A 20,673-nucleotide genomic window follows, 5' to 3' on the forward strand; every position below is an offset into this window, starting at 1 on the left:
TTGGACAGAGAGTCTATCTGCAGCAGATATTTGGTGCGGGCTGCCTCTATATTTTGTAGCTGGAAATTCTGTGTTTTTTTTTTTTTGTTTCAGTTAATTGAAGCTCAGGGTGTGAGCTTGTCAGAGTATGTTGGCCCCGGTAACGGATGGAGGTGATCAGGCATTCTGTGTGGGTAAGTGGAGCATGGCTAATAGAGTAGAAGCTATTGGTCAGTCTCTACATAATCAGATGGTATTGACATTGGAAGAAAGAATGTCAATAGACATGTTTGTGCTGACACTAGTTTATAGAGCTCAATCTTCAATAGGGATTAGATTTTCTCTAAAAGGCTGTGTGTCATGTTTATGTGTGTATCCGCCTGCTTTATGCCAGCCAGTGTGATCACAGCGTGTATATGGGAATAAAGCTTTAACCCTTTGAATGCTGCAATAGAAATGGTCCAACAATGCCTCAATCTGTACTTTTGCTTACTTATGTATGGGATGGTATTTGGAGTACCTTAAAATGCTTCACATCTCAAAACTCTGCACAAGTCAGTAAACCATAACAAATGATAAAAGTAGTCAAATATTTAGTATGTAACAATTAGTGCAACAGTTTAGTGTCATTTTGGTGAGGGCTGACTGCACGAGTCTCAGAGAATGAGAGAGAGAGGTGAGGGGGGTGCTGTTACAAGGTAAATCTGTAAACTGTGTATGCCCATTACAAATAAATATATATAAATATATTCAATTCAGAGAATAAACCTCCTTAAAGGGAAGGATAAATGTATAAAACTATGTCTCGTAAACCCACCACTAACACACCCAGTACATCTCAATCCCTCCCTGTTTCCACATGCACCAAGCAGATCCTGTCAGCAAAATACCAAATGCACACAGTCACTCCCTCTGCGCACTGGTCATGTAACTGCACTTTACATGATGTCTCATGGTGCACAAAAATAGGGCCCAGTTTTTTTATTGACTAGTAATTGCGAACGTTTCCAACCACAATGTGGCCTCAATTAGAGTCATTGTAGACAGTGTGTGTCACTACTTGATTAAGTCAATTCATCTCTCATCCAAGAGGCTTCTGTAATTCAGTTGGCCAGTTCTTGTTAATCGCCAGGTCTTCCTTCACATATTGCACGTTGAAATTGTTTTATAAAAACACACAAACATATTTAACACATTATATACACACATAAATATAGAAACACGAGATATGCCTAATTTTCTGTCCTTCCTTCCTGCCATTCTGGGTCAACAGTACCACAGGTAACAAATGACGTCAATGCAAGTATACAACGGGATGAAGTTAAAGTTAGATTAATATACATTCTCATAGACTGAGGTGTTCACAGCTGATGCTTTTGCTAATTGCCCTTTCATGTCAATAGTTTGAGGGTTTGGGAAGTAGATGTGAGTGCTCAGGTCAGTGGTAGCGAGCTGAGGTGAGTGCAGGGTTTTTTGCTGAACCTGAACATGTGAAAGATAAGGCCTGAAGAGTGACAGACAGCGAGAGAGATGTTGACTCTGGCTGCTGTGTCGGCCGGCTCCCTACACACCGGCTCGTCTTCTGGTGACCTTCTCGTTCTGTGTGCCAGCCGTGCCCCCGAGCCCTCCATCTGAATATGGATGTCCTGCTCGCTTAAACGCCCTGGCATCGGTTCTGCTTCCCTTCTTCTTCTTCTTTGTCTTCTGTCTGTCTTCAGCTCAGACATGATTTTCTTTCCCACCTTTTTTATCACCTTCAGTCTTTTTTTGGCAGGGTGAGAAACTTTGCTATTCACGGCCAGGAAACTATCAAAGTGCAGCTGGCATTTACAGTGAGGTAAAAACTTGAAAATCATCTCTGTTATTAATTGAATGATGTCTACACATATCTTAATTTGTGTGATATTTCACACTAGTTTCAATTTTTTTTTCTAAATGTTGATGAAATCTATATGATCTCAACACAACTTAAACTTAACACATCTCCTAAAGTGCTCGATATTCTTTCTATATACCATTTTTTTTCATCACTCTCTTTTTTCCCCATTGGATATTTCAGTTGCACCGACCCCCTCCATCACTGTCCAGCTCTTTTTTGTTTTATGGCAGAGTGGCTGCACAGCCGCCACCTTGGCGAGCTCACAGAAAGAGTGGACGCCAGCGATTTGACCTGCAGTTGATTCTCTGCCAGTGCAAGTTTCTGATGCCCCACTGGAGATGGCAGCATGACATTAGCTGAGCTCAGCACACACAGGGGCACACACACACACACACACACACGCATTTCTTCGCCATGGGTATGGGCAGAAGAAGTCACACCTCCCACCGAGTCTTCAGGTTATTCTTCCAGCGTTCCCTGACACTTCTTCTCATCTCTTTCTCTTTCCATCATCCCTCTACTCTTTCTTCACCTCTCCTCCAACTGGAGTGTATCTCCATTTATTGAGAAATCTTTGGAGTGTCTTTTTGAAACAGTGAAACTCCCTCTCTGTTACACATAGAGTCAAAACAATGAATTAAGTAGAGAGCTGTTAAAATTGGATATGTTATTTTTTTCTGCACTTTGCTTGAATGCAGGGTTATGCAAGTGTGTGTGTGTTTGCATGGTGATTCCTCTTAGTGTCTTTGCGTACACAGTCTGTAGAGGCAGGGGATTACAGCGACGGACCCCCTGCATGAGCAGTCATGGGAATAACTGCATATGCACTGTACTCCTCCACCAATCCCTTCTTTGGCTGCCTGCTCGCTCAGATCTAAGCAGCGGATTTGACACAGGATCTTAGCATTGACACTTCATCTTAGTACTTCCCACTGTGATCTGTCAGCAGATCTCCTGTTGGGATCTCTACGCAAGAGCAGCCTGAAGAGAAGTCTGTTTGAACTGCTGGGCCTAAACACATAGTGCTGTGCACACACTGCAGATGCGTGGATGTGAGGGGTGATGACCTCTTGGTATGTGGTGACTGTGTAGCTTATAGTCGGCTCTGTCAGCTTTTAACAGGAGTCTCCTACAGCTTTGTGCCTCATGCCTCTCGTTTTTCATCATCTAGTATTAACACGTGAAAGAAATGTAGATTGTGGATGGATATTGTGTAAGTCATCTGCATGCATGTCCAACAGAATAGTGTTCAATATCATCAACTTAATGATAGAAGCATTACAAATGGATGGGTGCAGTTAGTTAAATTGGGCTCTCTGTTGTTAAGTATGTACATACAGGAACATCTTCTATACCAGGGCTCACTAATAGGCGGACTTGATCCTGACCCAGACGATCTGTCAAATTTTGACAAAGCGTTTGTATTTCACAGCTTTTCTACGGCACTGGTTTAGTTGCCCAGAAAAATCAAACAGACCAATTGCATGCTTTGTAAATCCTGACGTGATGCCACTCAGCCAATCAAAACTGTGAATTCTAAAGAGCAGTGAGTCTGAGCGAGATACACACCAGTGTGAGATGAGTGGAGGAAGAATAGACATCGATAAGAAGGCCAGCGAAAAGAAGGAGGAGGTAACTCCACATCGTTTACTTAAGACTGGACAGATTCTTACAGTTTGGTTGAGACTGTTAAGTGAAAATTAATTAACAAGGAGAAGAAACTAGGGCATTTAGTATACACGTTTATTTTTGTATTAAGTACTTAGATGAACATTGATGAATAGGACAGAGCTTTTCTTTTTTATGAAAGTACTTATTTATAATCCCTCCTGAAAACAATTATTGTTAAAATATCATTGCATTATACTTAATATGAGTTGATGATATGCATATGGTATTTCAATATATGTAGAGCTGAATCCTAATGCTAGTCAAACATTATGATATTATGATTTTCTCGATCGGAATTCCTCTGAATTTAATCGACTTCCCCTCGATACAGTTTTAATCTTCATGCTTTTTATCGCAGCGTGTTGGTCTTATATTCCATTTTATATTCAAGTTTCACAATTTTACATTTCAATTCATGATATTTCATGTATCTATGAAGATGATAACATGTGCATTAAAATAATCCTCACGCACTGTTTGAAATTGGATCCCTTGTCAGGTACATCACTCCACTATCCCTCCTAATACTCATATCCCTCTCAATGAGCTGCCTGTTGGCTTTCTGGTGGAATACAGGCACAAATGCAGATTTACATATATGGAGTTGATAAACTGGATTTAGACTGGCCACACGTTGCTTTTGTTCCCAGAATACTCTGATGAGAATCGATGAGAAGCTATTTTTGTGTTTGGATCTTCAGTGAAATTGCTCCTGGATTGTGATTCAGCTCAGTGTCAACACCATCCAGTGCATGTTAATGTTCCTGGAAAGATCGCGATGCTGCTAAAGAAACGAAAAGAATTAAAGGAAGGAAAATGTTTGTGGTTGTTCTGTTGTGCAGGGTTCATTTTCCAGTGAGGCCATTTAACCCTCTACACATAAACACATAAAATGGTGAGTTATTACTGTCGTCTGGTGGTGAGACATGTCTACACTGATAGAAACGGACGATGTCTCGACACACAGAAAGCGTCTGTGTCACTGGAGCTTGGCTCAACTGAGCACATTCAGAATTCCCAGAGCAGTGTCCAAGGAAGCATTATCTTCTCATTAACAAAATGGCAAATGATGTAATTTCTCTAAAGAATGGTGTTGCATCCCTCCAACAGAGCTCCAGTTACTTGCTGAAATTATGTGTCAGTGCTGTGTTTCCCCTCTATTGGCAATTAGCTTTAATTTGCTGTGATCTCTGAGGCAGTCATAGCCCGTAGCCGTTGTCTTTGGACCTTGCATTGCGAGCATTTGTGACTGTTAGGTGACTGTAGATAGCTGTGACCGCCCCCACACTGTGACTATTGTACACACAAGAACTCCGGCACCTTTCCTGTGTCTTTGTAGTGCAACTGAGTGTTACAGAATCCTTCCTGCCACTGTCAGAGATAATTGGCACTCCATAAACACATGATAATTGGACTGCTTTGATCCCTGCAATTTCTCACTTCTTGGCCAAAGAGGCACAGCAGTTCTGTCTCATGTTTACCACGAGTCTTTATGTGGCAGCGAGAGGATGGAGAGAGTGAAATAGGGAGAGAGAGATTCTGTTTTCTTCTGAAGTGTTAAAAGCTCCCTGCAGGCAATACTTCCTGCACCCAGCCTCTTTCGCCATTGTGCCTCCGCTGCTTATGGCCATGACTCATAACAAACTTTCCCTTTTTTGCGCACGTATTCATTCACACATGCAGAGTTTAATGACACTGTGAAAGTCTCCAAATAATCTTGTTTCACCTTTTTTGTGTTTCTTCTTTCGCAGAGAGCCAGAGGGCGTACCGTTTTGTCCAGGGGAAGGACTGGGGTTTCAAGAAGTTCATCAGGAGGGACTTCCTGCTAGACGAGGTCAACGGTTTGCTGCCCGATGACAAACTAACACTGTTCTGTGAGGTAAGCATTGAGACCGAAACAAAAATCGCCCCCTGTCTTTGTTTATAAACTTCAAATCTTTCCCCTGAGAAAATCAGAGTACAGGCTGCGCAGTCAAAAGTGATAATCCTGATTATATTGCTAGATCTAAATTATTATTCATAAGGTGAGGTACCTCGACATTGCAGACAAATACAGACATCTATGAATAACCCTTAAAATTAAAAATGAGGTTGGATCACACTGATGCCGGATCGTGTTTACATTTTGAGAACTGTTTGGATTACCCCAGAATACATAATTTTAATAATAATGAATGCTGTTGAAATATCTAAATTTCTTGTTTGTAGTTGTGCTTTTGCCTTGGAGTGATCACAACTGTAATTCCTGTTTCACTCATCCTTTTATTCAATGCTCCCGCTCACTGTATGTCCTGGTTAGTGAATAATGTATGTTTTTATTGGTACTACATAGCCTCTGGGTTTAGATCTCTATCTCATTGCTAACATACAAGCTGATTGTCATGCAGCCTGCATGGTGGCTTGGCTCCGATTCCTCTGATCCAAAGCTGGCTGCTGCCCCTCATAGAAAATTCCCTTGTTGTTTTTCAGCTGTAACACAGGGGGCAGCAGAGGTCAACTGTCCTCTCTCTCTCGCTGTCTCTCTCTGGTTCCCCTCTGCCCCTCATAGCGAGTCAGGGAGCAGAGAAGAGGTTAAACTTTCTGGATATGTTAATGCCTTAGTTGTAATGCATGCACCCATAAATGTTTAAAAAGCATGGCAGTGGCTGTTTAAAACAATTCTAATTAACCCTGCGGGTATGGAGGAGAGCATGTCTTGAAGTTTTTCCTTTTTGTAGTGGAGCAATGTGCAAGTCTGTTTAAAGTGTTTCCAAACTGGGCTTATTGACAGAGGGGTGGGAGGGGGAGCGCTGCTTCTCCAGAGCCGTGTGGGATGGGGGAGTAGAGGCATATGTGTGTGTGTGTGTGTGTGTATATCTTACGCATGCATAGTGTGTATTTCTGCAGGCGTGTCTCATCGGGATGTAATTTTGAGGATGAGGTTATCTGCTGGAGAGAATGAACTGGAAGAGAGAGGAATTAGTTTCCTTGCTGAGTCCTCTCATCCACTCTCCTGAAAGGGGGTTGGTGTGGGGCGGAGGGGCAGGGTTGCTGGTTCATCTCCTTGGTGGCCGCCCCCCCCCGTAGATAATATCAGCTGCACTGTAATAAGCCAGCCCTGCTGATGAACAAGGCAAGCAAACTTGATTTATATAGGACGTTCTATACACAAGCAAAAAACATCGATATGGTTAATATAAAAACTACAACGGTAAAAAAAGGAAAGCAGATAATTAAAAAGATGGAGAATATTTTCCGTATTTGAAAGAACTCTCAGGTGCTGTGGTCAAAGTTTACTGAACAGTGTATGTGGCGTAATACATATATTTTTTTATTCAGGAAACCAAACAGCACCAGATGACCTGCGAGGTCTAAAGAGTTCATATTGTTAAAAAGAGTCTGAGATGTGAAAAATAAACACACAGCACTGTTTGAAATCAATTTGAAAACATACTGGAAGGCAATGTGTTGGGAAAAAAAGGAGGATGTTATGTGCAGAAAATTATGAGATTGCCAATAGTGAGGTCTGGTAGAGTTTTCAACGAACACGTGGGCAGGACTGTTGGCAAAGTTAGTGAATTGGAAGGGGTGCGGCAGGCGGATGGTGGTAAGTAAGTGTGGAGTGGGTGTTTGAATCTCTTTTCTTGGTCTTTTTCCATGTAAAGTGAAGCCCAGTGTTTACCGTCAGAGACCTGGCTCTGCTCTCGTCCAGATGGTCCTGTCCTGCATCTGAGAGAACCCTGTCGCCCCAGAGCCCAGCTCTCTCTCTTCTCCCTTCTCTTACTTCCTCCACTTTCTCTTTTCCCTCTCCATCTTATCTCTCATTCAAACCCAGTCTCCTCCTCCTCCTCCTCCTCCTCTTTTCCTTTTCCTTTTCCTTTCATCTCCCACTACCTCCAACTTTGAGCATCCCAGTTTCCTACTTTTTTTCCTCCCCTCACCTCTCTCTCATGTCCCTTATCTCTCCCTTCTGCTCTGCCTCTCTTCATTTTCCTCTTCCCTCTTCTGCCCTCTTTCGTCACCCGTCTTTATTCGGATAGTGTCAAAGAGGCGAAAAGGCTGTAAGGAGAGGCCAGATCACTGTGAGAGGGGGATACCGGCTCAACCTCTCCTCCTGACCCATGGTCCCTGTAGTCTGTTCAGTTGCCTCTGGAGACATTAGTAATTCAAATTTAGCACTGGGAATCTGGCTATATGTCATGTCGGAGAGGGCCTGAACAACACCAGCTGCCACTCCGTCTCTCTCTTTGTATCTCTCTTTGTCTCCATTTCTTTTTCTCTCTCCGTCGCTGCCAAAGCGCTGCAGACACCTGCAGGTATTTAATGAGGATATAGCTCACATTAAAGGTGCTGCGCTAGCTGTCAAAAGAGGGCATGAGGGACGGCGAAAGATAAAGAAGAAGTGGAAGGAAACACAGTAGGAAGAGTTTGAAGGAAAGGCCCTTTCCCGTAAAAGTGTGCACGCTGGGTGGCATGGAGCAGAGGGGGTGAAGAACAGACAAAGAATATATAGTAAAGATTATACAGGATGAAAAACAAAAGGGCAGGATGGTTTGGATTTGATTAGTGGATGTATTCATGTGGATGTGGACGTTTTTACCTTTTTTTCTCATTCCTCCTCTAATGAGACATAGAGGCCAAGGATGTTAAATCCTCTCTCTCTCTCTTCACCTCACACCTCTCTTCCCCTGTCAGCACCGCAGGTAACTTCTTTGCTTTCTAGCTGTTCTTGCTCGAGGTAAGGCAGGGGTTGTTGAAGTTTTCCATACCAGCCCCACACGTGGGGACCCATATGGCACCTGGAAAATCTCACCAACTTTGTGCTGTCGTGTTGACTGACGCTGCACAGGTTAGGGCTCTGGAAGTCTTGTTTGAAGGGAGAAGTTTATGGTGAAACTTGTCTTTCAGTCACGTTAAATTGGCTGGTGAAAAGCAGAGGAACAGTCCCTTCAGAAGTCGAGTCAGAGAGTTACAGCTGCTGGACACATCTGGTTTATTTCACAGAGGAGGACCTCTCCTCCCCTCCAGTCTGCCGTGGCTTCAGGAGCCATAAGAAGAGCACTAATCCTCCCTGTATCCAGCCTGTAGACACAACACAGGGTTATCACTCTACTTGAGCCATCTTAAGTCACACTTTATCTGTCTTCCTGTCAGCTAAGGACATACTAATGAATTGATGTCCACATAAAATCACAAAGTCCGAAAACAAATTCCCGACAATGTTACTGAAATTAATTCTGAAGTAGATGGTCAAAATGTGCTGGTTTTGTTTCTAATAAACTAGCCTCCATAATAAAAGCTCTTTACCTTCAGTGGCCTTACTTTCCCCCCGTATTATGTGCATATTGATTTGACTGTAGACTGGAATGGGAATGGATACAATCAGCACTCCCTCCCGGGTCAAATGACTGCAGTAGACATAGGTTTTAATCGACTCCGATCGGCAGTGATAGAAACATGATGATCGGGCAAACCCTCTAATTGTGAAAGACAGCGAGGTGAGTGAGCACCTTAGTTGTCAGTGTGTTAGTGGCATCGAACATGACTCACCGGGGGGGGGGGGGATGGAAAACTTGTCTACTGGCGTTGGGAAAGGAGACAAAAGTTTTTTTCATCATTGACTTGTCATGTTATATCACAATGTCTCAAATTTGCATAATGCACGCCTGACGACTGGTCTGGCACCCCCCCCAACAAAGTCAGGTGAAGCGAAAGCAAAGCCGACATTTACACGGGCTGAAAGCAGTTGACCAATCACAACAGAGTGGGCCAGCTGGCCAATCAGAACAGACTGGGCTTTAGTGGGAGGGAGGCCAGAGACAGGAGCCAAAAACAAGTGTTTCAGACAGAGGCTGAAAAGAGGAGCTGCAGCAATGGACAGTGTGAGGAAAGTGGTGTGTTTTCTGAACATTGGAGAATATGAACCTCTTCAAGTAATAAACCAAATTAAAATAATCACCCTGAATATGAACATAATATGTCTCCTGGTGGCCATAACCTAAATCTTCCCTCTTACAATTTTTGCCAATTCCAATCCAGAGACACAATCCTCCTACTATTCTGCCTGGTACTGTGACTCACAATGTCATGTGTGGTTTCATGTGATGGACAGGGTTAGATTGTTATCCGATATCAAATTTGACAGCAGAATTTATTTATAAAGCCTCAAGTTCAAAATGATTCATCACAGCTGCTAGAGGGAGGAATAGTGATATAAAATTGTAAAATGCCGCACATATCCTACTTGGCATAGGATATATGATAACTAAACAGGGACACAATCATAACCTTCATAACTGTGCCTTAAAGGTGAAATTATATTTGAAATGAAGTCATTGTCATACATTTTTTCAGGGAGTACAATTATAGACTTTAGTAACTGTAGGGTGTGTTGTACAAAAAGAGGCAAAGAGCTTTGTTCAGTTGCATGTACTGCTAGTATTCATGTATAGTGTGATAAGCAGTCGTGCAGGCTTATGCACCGCTGTGAAACACAAAAGGGTGAATAGTGCATGAGGATCAGTGCCTGCATGTGCAAGTTGGAAGATGAGCCAGTGTTTTTCTCCTGATTGATTTATTTTCTGCACATACTCTATCTTTGATGCAATTTACTGTAATGCATTACGACTTATGTCTTGGCCACTGCTCACCGGTCGGAGGTCTTTTCTTAAAGGCTCCTCCACCGTGTCCCTCCTGGGGAGCGGTGGCAGCGGGAGAATAAATGAGTGGGGTGCTGATGTTCAGCTGTTTCCTCCTCTTCCTCATAGTGTTAGTGCGGCTTGCCTCTCCTGTCGGTGGGTAAGCACTTTGCTGGGTGACAGCACCCATCCTTCACAGGGCCCTGCCATATGCTGTGCTGCTGTCAGAGGAGACGACTGCAGATGCTCCAGCTGCTCCCTCCCCACACCGACACACACACACACCGACACACCGACACACACACACACCGACACACACACACACACACACACACACACAAACAGAGGAAGGGTTGATTGAGGGAGAAAGGATGCACATAAGGGTTTGGATTTTTAGTAAGAAGGCACACAGGCACAGACGTTCCCTTATTTGTGGGAAATTAGGTAAAATATATTTATATAATTCTGATTTTCCACAAACAGAAAATTGAGCAAAAGTGAAAAAGGAAAAATCTGTTGGATCCTTTAAAAGGGAAATGTTGATCTAAGTAAAGCAGATGGAAATAAAAATTCTGATCGCGATACAGGAATAGAATGAGGAAAGAGAGTGCAAGCTTGAACCCTCTCTTGCAGTGGTATTTTAAATGTGATGGCTTTTTGGCACCTGTTTTTGAGCCATAACAGATTCTTTAATTCTTAGTGTCTTTGCAACACTTTTGCACCAAACACCACATCAACAGGTCTTTTATATCCCATCAAAAGCTCTTTCCTACTCAGTATAAAGACCACAGGAATGAAAGGAACAGGCAACTTATCCTGCTTGTTCATTCATTCATTAATTTATTTTGTGTGTCCAGATGTTTCCCTCAAGCACTGCAGCTAAAAAGCCTGGGCCCTGCAATGTGCACAGAACAAGGTTGGCCAGACACAACACACTTGGCTGTGAGTCGGGGCACAGGCCACATCGCTTGTTCAGTAGCTTGACTTCAAATCATGCATGAAATATGCCTCTGTCTGTACAGATTCACCCAAGTTCCTCTGTGTCAATAGTAAGCCCACCTGCATGTCTATGGGCTGAGCCAATGACATTCAAACAGCCAGGTCCTTCCACACAGTAAATGAAATGACCTCTGTAACACGTGAACAGGCGCACACAGTGGTGTGATTATGTGAAGGATGATTACATTTGAATAAAGAATAGTCTTCTTAAATTTTCCGGGTCTCAGCAAAAAGTATCAAGGGTTAGGGTTAGAAGTCCATCAAGGACATGTTATGATACGACAAATAAATTTTTCAGGTTATTAGACCACCCCCTTTTTTACCTCTTTTCTTTCTTCTTGTTACACTGAAGCACTAAACAGATTTCTACGAAACCTGGTAGAGGGATGTGGTATAGGTGACGAATGGACCCATTGAATTTTGGTGTGGATCCAGAGCAGGGGGCGGAGCCAGGTTTTCAACTTAGAGCATTTTCAACATTTTCACCTCTGCTTTGGCAAAGCTATGCACTCCACTGAGTGATATTTTAGATTCTTGATTTGATGCCCTAAATATGGTCTGAAACATCATGATTGACAGCTGAGACTGACCTATGATGGGATGAGCAGACTCTGGCTCCAAATAATGTCGAAAGTGCAAGATGACAGTATCTGAGATATTTTAGCTTCATATTTGCACAGCAGTGCAGAGGACATGTAGACGCTTTATATAAAGTCTTGACAACGACACATTTGTTTGACCTTGGTGGAGATTTTGGCTTCACCAAGTGCCTTTGTAGTTTGGTAATCACTTTGCAGTCTTTCGTATTTGATTTGTTGTGTGCTGTTAAGTGAAGCGCTGTTCTTTGCCTGCTGGTGTCCACAGCTGCTCAGACTAACTACCCAAAAGGTTAGTTGTTCTAATTTTCCTTTTTTCTCCAAACAAACCAGAAATATAAATCCAATTATCTTTTTTTGCAAAAAAGAAAAGACCGATCACACACTCTGCTGTGAAGACAGCAAAAATAAAAGCTTCTATTATTCTCTATAAAGGATGAATAAGTTAAAAATAATTGTTAAGTTAGATTAAATGAGTAGGCTGTAATTAAAAAAGGTTTTTGCTATTGTCTTCTTGTGAATTAAATGTTTATTTTTTGACTTTTATTTAATAGCTTTGGGATTTGGGGTCTATGTTTGTTTAATGATGTCAGGACCATATCAGATTCTGTTAATATTCTCAGTTTTAACCGGTTCAGTGACCTGTTGTAGCTGCCGGAGGGAAGCTCACTCCGATGCCTGTATCATTCTCCTTACTAAAATAGCCTGTCATTGTTCTGAATGGTTTTTGGATTTTTCGTGAGCAAAGAATAAGGAGTGAGGGAGGAAGAGCTGCAGAGTGCATCTGTGACATGGAGCTAACATCAAGCCTGTTTACGCTGGCTGGCTGGAGAGAGGAGGCGAGTCATGCATTATAAAAAGCTGGTGATGAGTCCTGTGCTTGGGGCTTCAGACAGGCTTAAAGATAACAGATCTATTAAGTTGTTGTAGATGAGAAGTGCTTATGTGCATACTTTGTGCATTTATGTGGTTTTAGTGAAAAATCTGCAGGTACTTGTCACATGTGTCTCAGTCATTACCTCAAATACATCCACCTCATTATGAACTGTATGCTAAATTAATATTGCATACTATTTTCATCCACTGTCTAATATGTGAGAGTAAAATAACTTTAAATACCAGATAATGAATAGCCATGATGCATTACTGCACAAACACTGAACTGCTGTTCTCTATCTGTAATTACCTTAAAATACATTTGTAATATATTTGTTTTCCCTTCCAAACGATAACAGCACAACTTCGAATGAATCAATAAACTGATTAGTGTTTGATTTGAAATACATTGCAGGTATAATACAGATTATTTTTGCACTGTTTTAAATAAGCAATATGTAATCTGCTAGGAGTTTCTCAATCAAAATAATAACAAAGACCCAGTTTGAACAGGTTGTGAAGCAGAGTGGGATCATGGGAGTTTTTGTTTTCAACCCCATTTCCAATGACATTATGCATGACATTATTCAGGTGGAAATTATATTCAAGTTCTGCAGTGAACAGGAATGGATGATTGTCAGAACAATGAAAACAGTAAAAGGAAAAAACAGCCGACTGGGTAACTGGGTAACTTCCTAACGGTGTGTTTTTTCTTCGTCATACATCATTAGCCCAGACGTTCTAGTAGAGAAGGGCAAAGGTAAAGCAGATATGACCCAACTAACAGGCGGACAAAATTAAATAAAAAAATGTAGGATTTCTGTGGGTTTGAACACTGGTGGAAACATTTTGGATAATGTAAACAAAATATATAACATAGGTCTAGTTATTTTGGATGTTTTAATGAGGGATTGTTTCATATTATATGTTTAATTGGCTGATTTTATAGCGGCCACCTCTACAGAGCTCAAAGTGTTCCAGGTGGTCCAGGACAGCAGGTCTTATTTCTCGGCCTGAGCCTTTGTTGGTGGTCCTAGTTTGCTGTGGTTGAATCGAAATAGAGAGGTGTATCTCCATCAATGAAGCCAATGCAATACACAACAATCCAATACATTGAAAATGCATATAAAGCAAAGACTAATGGGATATAATTTGATTAACCTCTTTCACAATGCAGTGTGACATGATATGATGCCATGCAAAACAATATGAAGCTGTGCAATTCGGCATGGTACAGATAGTTTTATTTCTTTGGTTCTTCTTAAGCAGGCAGCAAACCACAAATTAAGTAAAGAAGTACTGTGTTTTCTTCAAATAGTTTTTTGCCGATGTAGTCCTGCGACTCAGTAAACATCTCATTTATGCTGCTTCTCTCTGACCTCTAAAAGACACTTTTCAAACAGGCCTCCTCACAAGTCCTTTGTTGTGAAAACAGAAAAAAAAAATCTCTCACAAATGATGAAATAAAACAAGGCCTGTCTTAAACCAGTCCATCTCTTTCTTCTAGATAGACCTTCATTGATTCCCCATGGGGGGAATACATGTATTACTGTAATCCAGTTACAGAACATATACAAGTAAAAAGAAAAGGAACAAATAAACTAGAATACTGTATAGAAGAACAAAGACTCCATAATCTATGAATCGCACACAACTCATGTAAGACTTGGCAAGAGAAATCAATTGTAATATGAAAACATAAAAAAAATTTTAAATGTTAAATGCATAGGGCTTATTCTAATAATTACATATAAATACATTGGATTTAACAAGATCCCAAATTGTCTCTAGTGCACAATTATTAATGACATTGTGAACTTACAATCCCCGCCAGGGAAATGAGGGCAATGCTGTTGCAATGATCTGTCTGATTGAAAAACTGAAAGTGAAGTTAGGAGAAAAGAACATAGTGTCAACAACAAAGTGTAACCCACCTTCTTGCACCTGAGAAACACTGCCAAGTGCAGCCATCTTCAACACAGCGGGATAGTGACAAATTCATACCTATTTGTAGATTGAATTATAATGCAACGTCCTTTTTACTGCCCCTACAAAAAAAGTTTATAACGACTCTTGAAAATTTGCAGCTAGACTTTTAACCAAGAAGAGAGAGCACAAAACTCATTTTAGCTGAAGTGCCCTGTTTCTTTTTGAATTGATTTTAAGGTCCTTTTCATTATAGACTAAGCTCTTAATGGCACAGTACCCTCATACATCCCTGACCTTTTAATATCCAGAAAAGCCCTGAGATGTTCCAAAGCTGCTATTTTGATTGTGCCCAAAGCACTCCACAAAAAAACAGCTGCTTTTATGATTCATTCGGCAACACTGTAGAATGCCCTGCCTGTTTGTATTTCAGACATACAGCAACCTCTGTGAACAGCCTCAGCTTCAAATATCAAATATAGCTTCACTTGGAGATTTTAGGTAACATATTAGTTTTAGCCCTCAGATATTTTGAAGTTTCATCTTATTTTTTATTTTTTTATTTGTTTCATGCTTTTTAATCTATGCTGTTTATTTGCTCCTGCTGTATGTGTAAATCCCATACATTTCATGAAAGATCTTATCTATAAAGTTATTGTTAAAGGTGACATGACGGACCTGCTACTGTGAGATTGGTCGAATAAGAGATTTGTCATAATTTCACGAAGGGCTGGACTTGCTGTGAGTTGTGTTTTGTTGTTATTGTCAACCTTTCCTCTGACCTTGCTTTGTAGACACACAGCTAAAATTTGTTGAGCAAACAGTCTATCGCTGTTATTTATATACCTTGAAAGTAATAATGAGGCTCAGGCACAATGGTATGTATAGCTGTGTGTTTGTATGATTGTGTGTAAGAGAGAGCGAGTCTTAAAGAGGAAGTCGACCTCGTAGCCACTTCTGACGCTACATCCATACAATGACATTTTCATTTGAAAACTAAAGCAATCCTTGTCCATACGAACACACCTGAAAACATACATGGCCCCTCATGTACATTAGGGATGTGCTTGCTGGTGTAAACAGGAAGCATTTGGTTGTTTGTTGCAGAAATTGTTGCAAATTGCTCAAATAATAGCTTGTCTCCTACACATGTAAACAGTTGTATCTGTGTGAAATGCAAAATTTAATTGTACAACAATTAGTAGTAAAGAGAACAGGGTCAGCAGCACTTGTAAATAATTAATGTTGCGTTCTACACTGGTAGCCAAGGTGAATGGCGGTTGTTTTCTTTCGTAAGAGGGCCATGTGATAGGAGCCTGGCGAATCAGCAAATGCTACGTCATGACCGCAAAGACCCAATCAGCAAGCGGTGATGAGTGTCTCTGTCTTTCAAAGCATCTCTTCTGGCCATACAGACTAAAATGCTGTCCTGGAGTTTTTAAAATGAAAACATGGCCAGCAGCGATTTCCAACTTCCAATTTCAGTTGCTCTAAAACACTAGAGTAGAGTGGACGTCAGAAGTATCTGCTGCAGTATTGATGCGTTTCAAAATAATACGTAGTAGTTTGGATGTAGCCTTACTGTTGAACTCTACCTCTGTAACAAGGGTATGACGCACATGGGTATTTTTTGTATCCTTCTGTTGGTATATTTAGTTTCCTGTTGACTCAAAAATGAAGTCATTTGACACAAGTCTGTGAAAAGATCTATCTGTCAAAAAACAACATTTAACTAATTCTGATCAGATGATCACGAGCCAATGATAGAAACACAGTATTTACTTAGTCAAACCAATGCTTATTTCCATGTTACTCATAACTAATATGTGGTTGTGTTGACAATGTGAGTTTAGAGTGATCAACAAATATTGACAACTTAATGTCGTTGTAGAGAGATGTACTCATACTGATTGCCATCTATTCAAGTTCAATAGCAAAGAGAGCCAGAAAGGAATTATCCAAATAAAAGGAAGAGTTAGATTTTCTATTACAGCTGCAGCAAGTGACATATGAGGATGTGCGTACGTGTGTGGAGTTTGATGAGGTATGTGTATGTGTCTGGCGATATCTGTGCATGTGTCTGTTCATCTCCCTCATGTCTTCCTGTGTTTACGTGTTTGAAAATGCACGGGACTGACTGAAAAATGAGACGAGGGAGGTAAAAGAACAAGTGTTCCATAACTTAATGAATTTCATTTGATTTGATGTTTTTTTCTTTTTCAAACTATTTCACGCATGGTAAAACACTGTAAATCCATAAACAAACACATAAACAGGCAGGAATTGATGCATTATGAATAAATCATCTGGGCACCGAAACTCAATATTAACTCTGCATTGCCTTGAGGGTTGAGAGGGAGCTTATGACAGATCCATCTTGATGTCTGTGGATCTAACTGGGAGGCAAACACGTTAGCAGGTACTTATCTTGGGAACTTAATTAGCAAAACAAATGATAATTGTGGTGATTCAGTGGCAATGATTCTTCATTACTGTTATTCTTTACCTTGGATTTTTCAAGGAGACAAAGTTCATTGTGCAAGAAAAAAAAAGTGTCCTAGTATCAATTGTGCAAATTCAGCATATATAATAAACTATGTATTTTCCAAATTCCATGTGCAGGGGTTGGTCACTACAATCCAAAATGGCCTGTACCTTCCTTAATATAACTTTATGATATCAGTCCACTGGCATGATATTAGCGTTTGACCAAATTTCAGCCAACCACATACAAGCTTCCAAAGTAAAAATCCTGTTGAGTTTTCAGTAACCCTCTGACCTTTCTTCTAGCGCCACCAGCAGGTTCGACTTAACAATTAAGCTCCATTTTTAACACTATATAAAATAACCAACCCTTATTTCTTTAGTATTTAGGGTTGTTAGCAGATTTAACAGATTTTGTCCATGCCTGCTTAAAATGACACAAATAAGCATTTTCTGATCTGACGGCCCTGTGGCAGCAGGACAATTTTCATTAACATTGTTTCGATAATAAACACTTGATTAAGGTCTGGGAAAAAGAGTGGTGATGGTAAGAAGATGCAAATGTTGAATTTTGTCAGGAACTGTTATTTTCTTTTTGCAGCATATGTATGAATGCATTAGATCATGAGGTGGCAAAAACTCGATCGATCAACCATCACTACAGTGGATGTACAGTCAGCTGTTTATATGGATTTAAAAGCTTGGGACCAAATGTGGGTTAAATCATTTACAGATTGTAACAAAATAATCTACTTGCAGTTTTCCCTGCCTGCTCTCTGCGTGTGCGTATACATGCACTTACGTGTGCCACGCCACGTGATATCTTCCCCTACTCACACCGCTCTGGCTTATTGAGTTATTTTACCCTTCCGTTCCTGCTTTGCTTGCGTTTTTGGACTTTCGTTCCTGCTCTCTCACAGCAGCATGGATTTAACGTGTGTAGAGTGTAATTCTTTCACCCTGACCATTCAGACCTGACGCAGGAGACGAGCACAGCACGCTTACTTTTTCTTTAATCAAATCACAAGACTCACTTATGCTGCCTTTACCATGAAAAGAGATAGTTTTTTGACAGCCACAAGCATCGCAACGAGAGAAGAGGAGGTTTTGAAAGTCTAAAGAAAGTCTCTCCTAAAGAAGTTATGCTATTGTTAAAATGTCTTCCTTGTGCCATACTGTTGTCTTGTTTGAACTAAGGGCTACATTGCCTCCCCATGAATTTCATTGGTACAGCTACATTTGTCTGTGTGGTCCATGTACATTAGCTTTCAGGAGACGAGCACAAATACGGACAAGATGAATGAGTTCAGTCAATAGGCTCCATCCATTTCCATAGACGTATCTAGCATTGAGCATAAATGAGCCTTTTTAGATAGGCCTGAACAGAGTCGACCTCTACTTTACTAAAACAGTAGGTTAATAATTGAGTCACAATTATTCTACTTTAATATACGATTTTGATTTCACTGTAAACAATATAAAACCATCAAAATGTGCCAGTATCATGAGTATGTTATTGTACTACATCCCTGTCCATGAGTCCAGGATGACAAGGAGTGTTGAAGAAGCAGGAAATGCAAAGAGAGAGAGAGGAGGAGGTTGACAATGACCAAAGATGACAGCTAATAGCGTGAAGACTGTCAGGGCGGCCAGAGCGTCGAAATAACCAGGTGCTGCGATTTAGTTTCTGCCTGGTTAAACACTGGAATAATTGGTCAAGTTAGTCAGTAATTAGACCGGCTTCACCATGTTGCGTCTGAGAGCCCAGCTACGTTTCCCCCATGCTAATTGGGCTATTTATACCGAGACACATTGACCAGGCTCGCTGGCTTCCTCTCCGATTTCAGCACTTGTTTATTTTCTCAGTGTGTGCTTAGGACACGGAGCTGGACTCGCCACCCTCCCTCTTCTCCTCCTCCTCAAGCCATTTTTCATTCCAACTGGAGCTCACTGAACTTTTGTCCTCAGCCCTCGGTCTCTTTGTCCATCCTTCTGTCTGCCTTGTCTGTTTTTTTTTTTAACACTCTTCTTTTTACTCTTCCCCTTCGACACAGCAGCTGCCTTTCTGTGTCGCTCATCAGTGTTCTATGATCACCAGTGTCTGTGCCTTGGACCTTCTCTTCCTCGTGAATTTGTGTATAAACATTCCTCTGAGAGTATGTAGAGATGGATGAATGTCAGTGAGCCATCCTCACTGGAGAGTAACAGAGCCAGCTGTGGGAACCAGACTGTCACATATACACATGTTGTCACGCATCACAAATAAGGGGCATCCCATTGAACTGGTTTTAGTGGCCAGCGTTAAGTTCGTCTTTTCACACCTGGAACTAAAACGTGTCCTCGCTGTGTCTTCTGGGACAACCTAAGATTGAATCTCTCATCGATTCCACTCTATAGACAAATAGTTACGTACATAATTTTTATTCACAAAGGACAAATTACGTTTTTTACCTTGTCTGAGTTTACAGATATGTTTGATGTCACTATGTCCATGTCTGTGTCGGCGTGAGCCAGTGAGAGAGATATGAATAAAGATAGACTTTAAGAAAAGTATCCATCATCATGTGATAATCAGTGTTAATATGTGGCCACAAATAAATCAGCATGTGGGCAATGAGAAGAGTAAAAATACGTTTGACTGATTGCGACACTGTAGAAGGTCAGAGGACATATTCATATTAAATACTTCATATTTACGTTTGCACAGCAAAAACAATGTGGCCACTTGCGACACACACACACAAACACACACACAGGAACATTTTGAATGCTCTTTTCTTCTCTGCCACATTTTCATCTCTCTGTGTGCCTGTAATTTCGGTTGTAGAAATGAGCTGCTGCTTATGAGAGGCCATCACCAACTACAGATCCCACCAATAGCTAGCTCACACTTCTGTCCCTCTTTGTGTATAATGGTCTCTCTCTCTCTCTTTCTCTTTCTCTCTCTCTCTCACACACACACACACACACACACACACACTCTCTCTCTCTCTCTTCCCATTCTCTCTCTCACTCTATTCTGTCCGACTGCCACTTGGTATCTCTGCATCTGTGTTCCCTTTTATTATCCCTATATCTTCCGCTTCTCCTCCCTTTTTTCACTCTTCTACCCTGTTGTATTATCTTTCTCTCTCTTTCTGTCCTTTTCAGGCTAACCCTCAAACCTCCATCAGGAGCAAACAAGTTCCTTGACATTCAATTTCCTGCTTGCCACGCATTTCTCTATTGTTTGCACTTCTCCTACTTTTTCAGGTCTGTTTTTGTGCGAGGTGAAAAGGTGGATGGATGTGGCATTGGGCGAGTGGGTGGGCAGAAGGCTGGATGGGGTGGGGTAGTTGGGTGTCAGCTTCCCTCGCTAAAGCTTAAACAGCGAGGTCAGTTTGAAAGGATCTTGTTGCCGTTTTCTTCAACAGCACTGAATGTGTTTGTATGTGAGAATGTGCTTCAACTTTTTCTAGTGTTGTCTCTTATCTGACAATGTCGTAATTACAGAATATAGTAGAAATAACAACAATTCTAAAGTATTCTTTAATGTTATGAAGATCCTTTCAATAATGTGGTACAATGTGAAAAAGGTTCTTTAAAACATTATTTTGTTTTTAAAAATCTCTTACATAAACAGCACAATATGTAACAGAGATAGACA

General features: G+C 41.0%; 1 protein-coding gene across 4 annotated transcripts in view; it reads left to right on the forward strand.

Moving 5' to 3' along the window:
* The window catches only part of spop (speckle type BTB/POZ protein), a 93,088-nt gene that overhangs the window by 52,291 nt on the left and 20,124 nt on the right, over window positions 1-20,673 (forward strand). For all 4 annotated transcript variants that reach the window (XM_020094185.2, XM_020094187.2, XM_020094188.2 and 1 more), the window contains one exon: window positions 5,281-5,408. In XM_020094185.2, the coding sequence (XP_019949744.2) occupies window positions 5,281-5,408 (128 nt within the window). The remainder of the gene's footprint in view (window positions 1-5,280; window positions 5,409-20,673) is intronic.

This window comes from Paralichthys olivaceus, chromosome 5, assembly GCF_024713975.1.
Source record: "Paralichthys olivaceus isolate ysfri-2021 chromosome 5, ASM2471397v2, whole genome shotgun sequence".
Lineage (NCBI taxonomy): Eukaryota > Metazoa > Chordata > Actinopteri > Pleuronectiformes > Paralichthyidae > Paralichthys > Paralichthys olivaceus.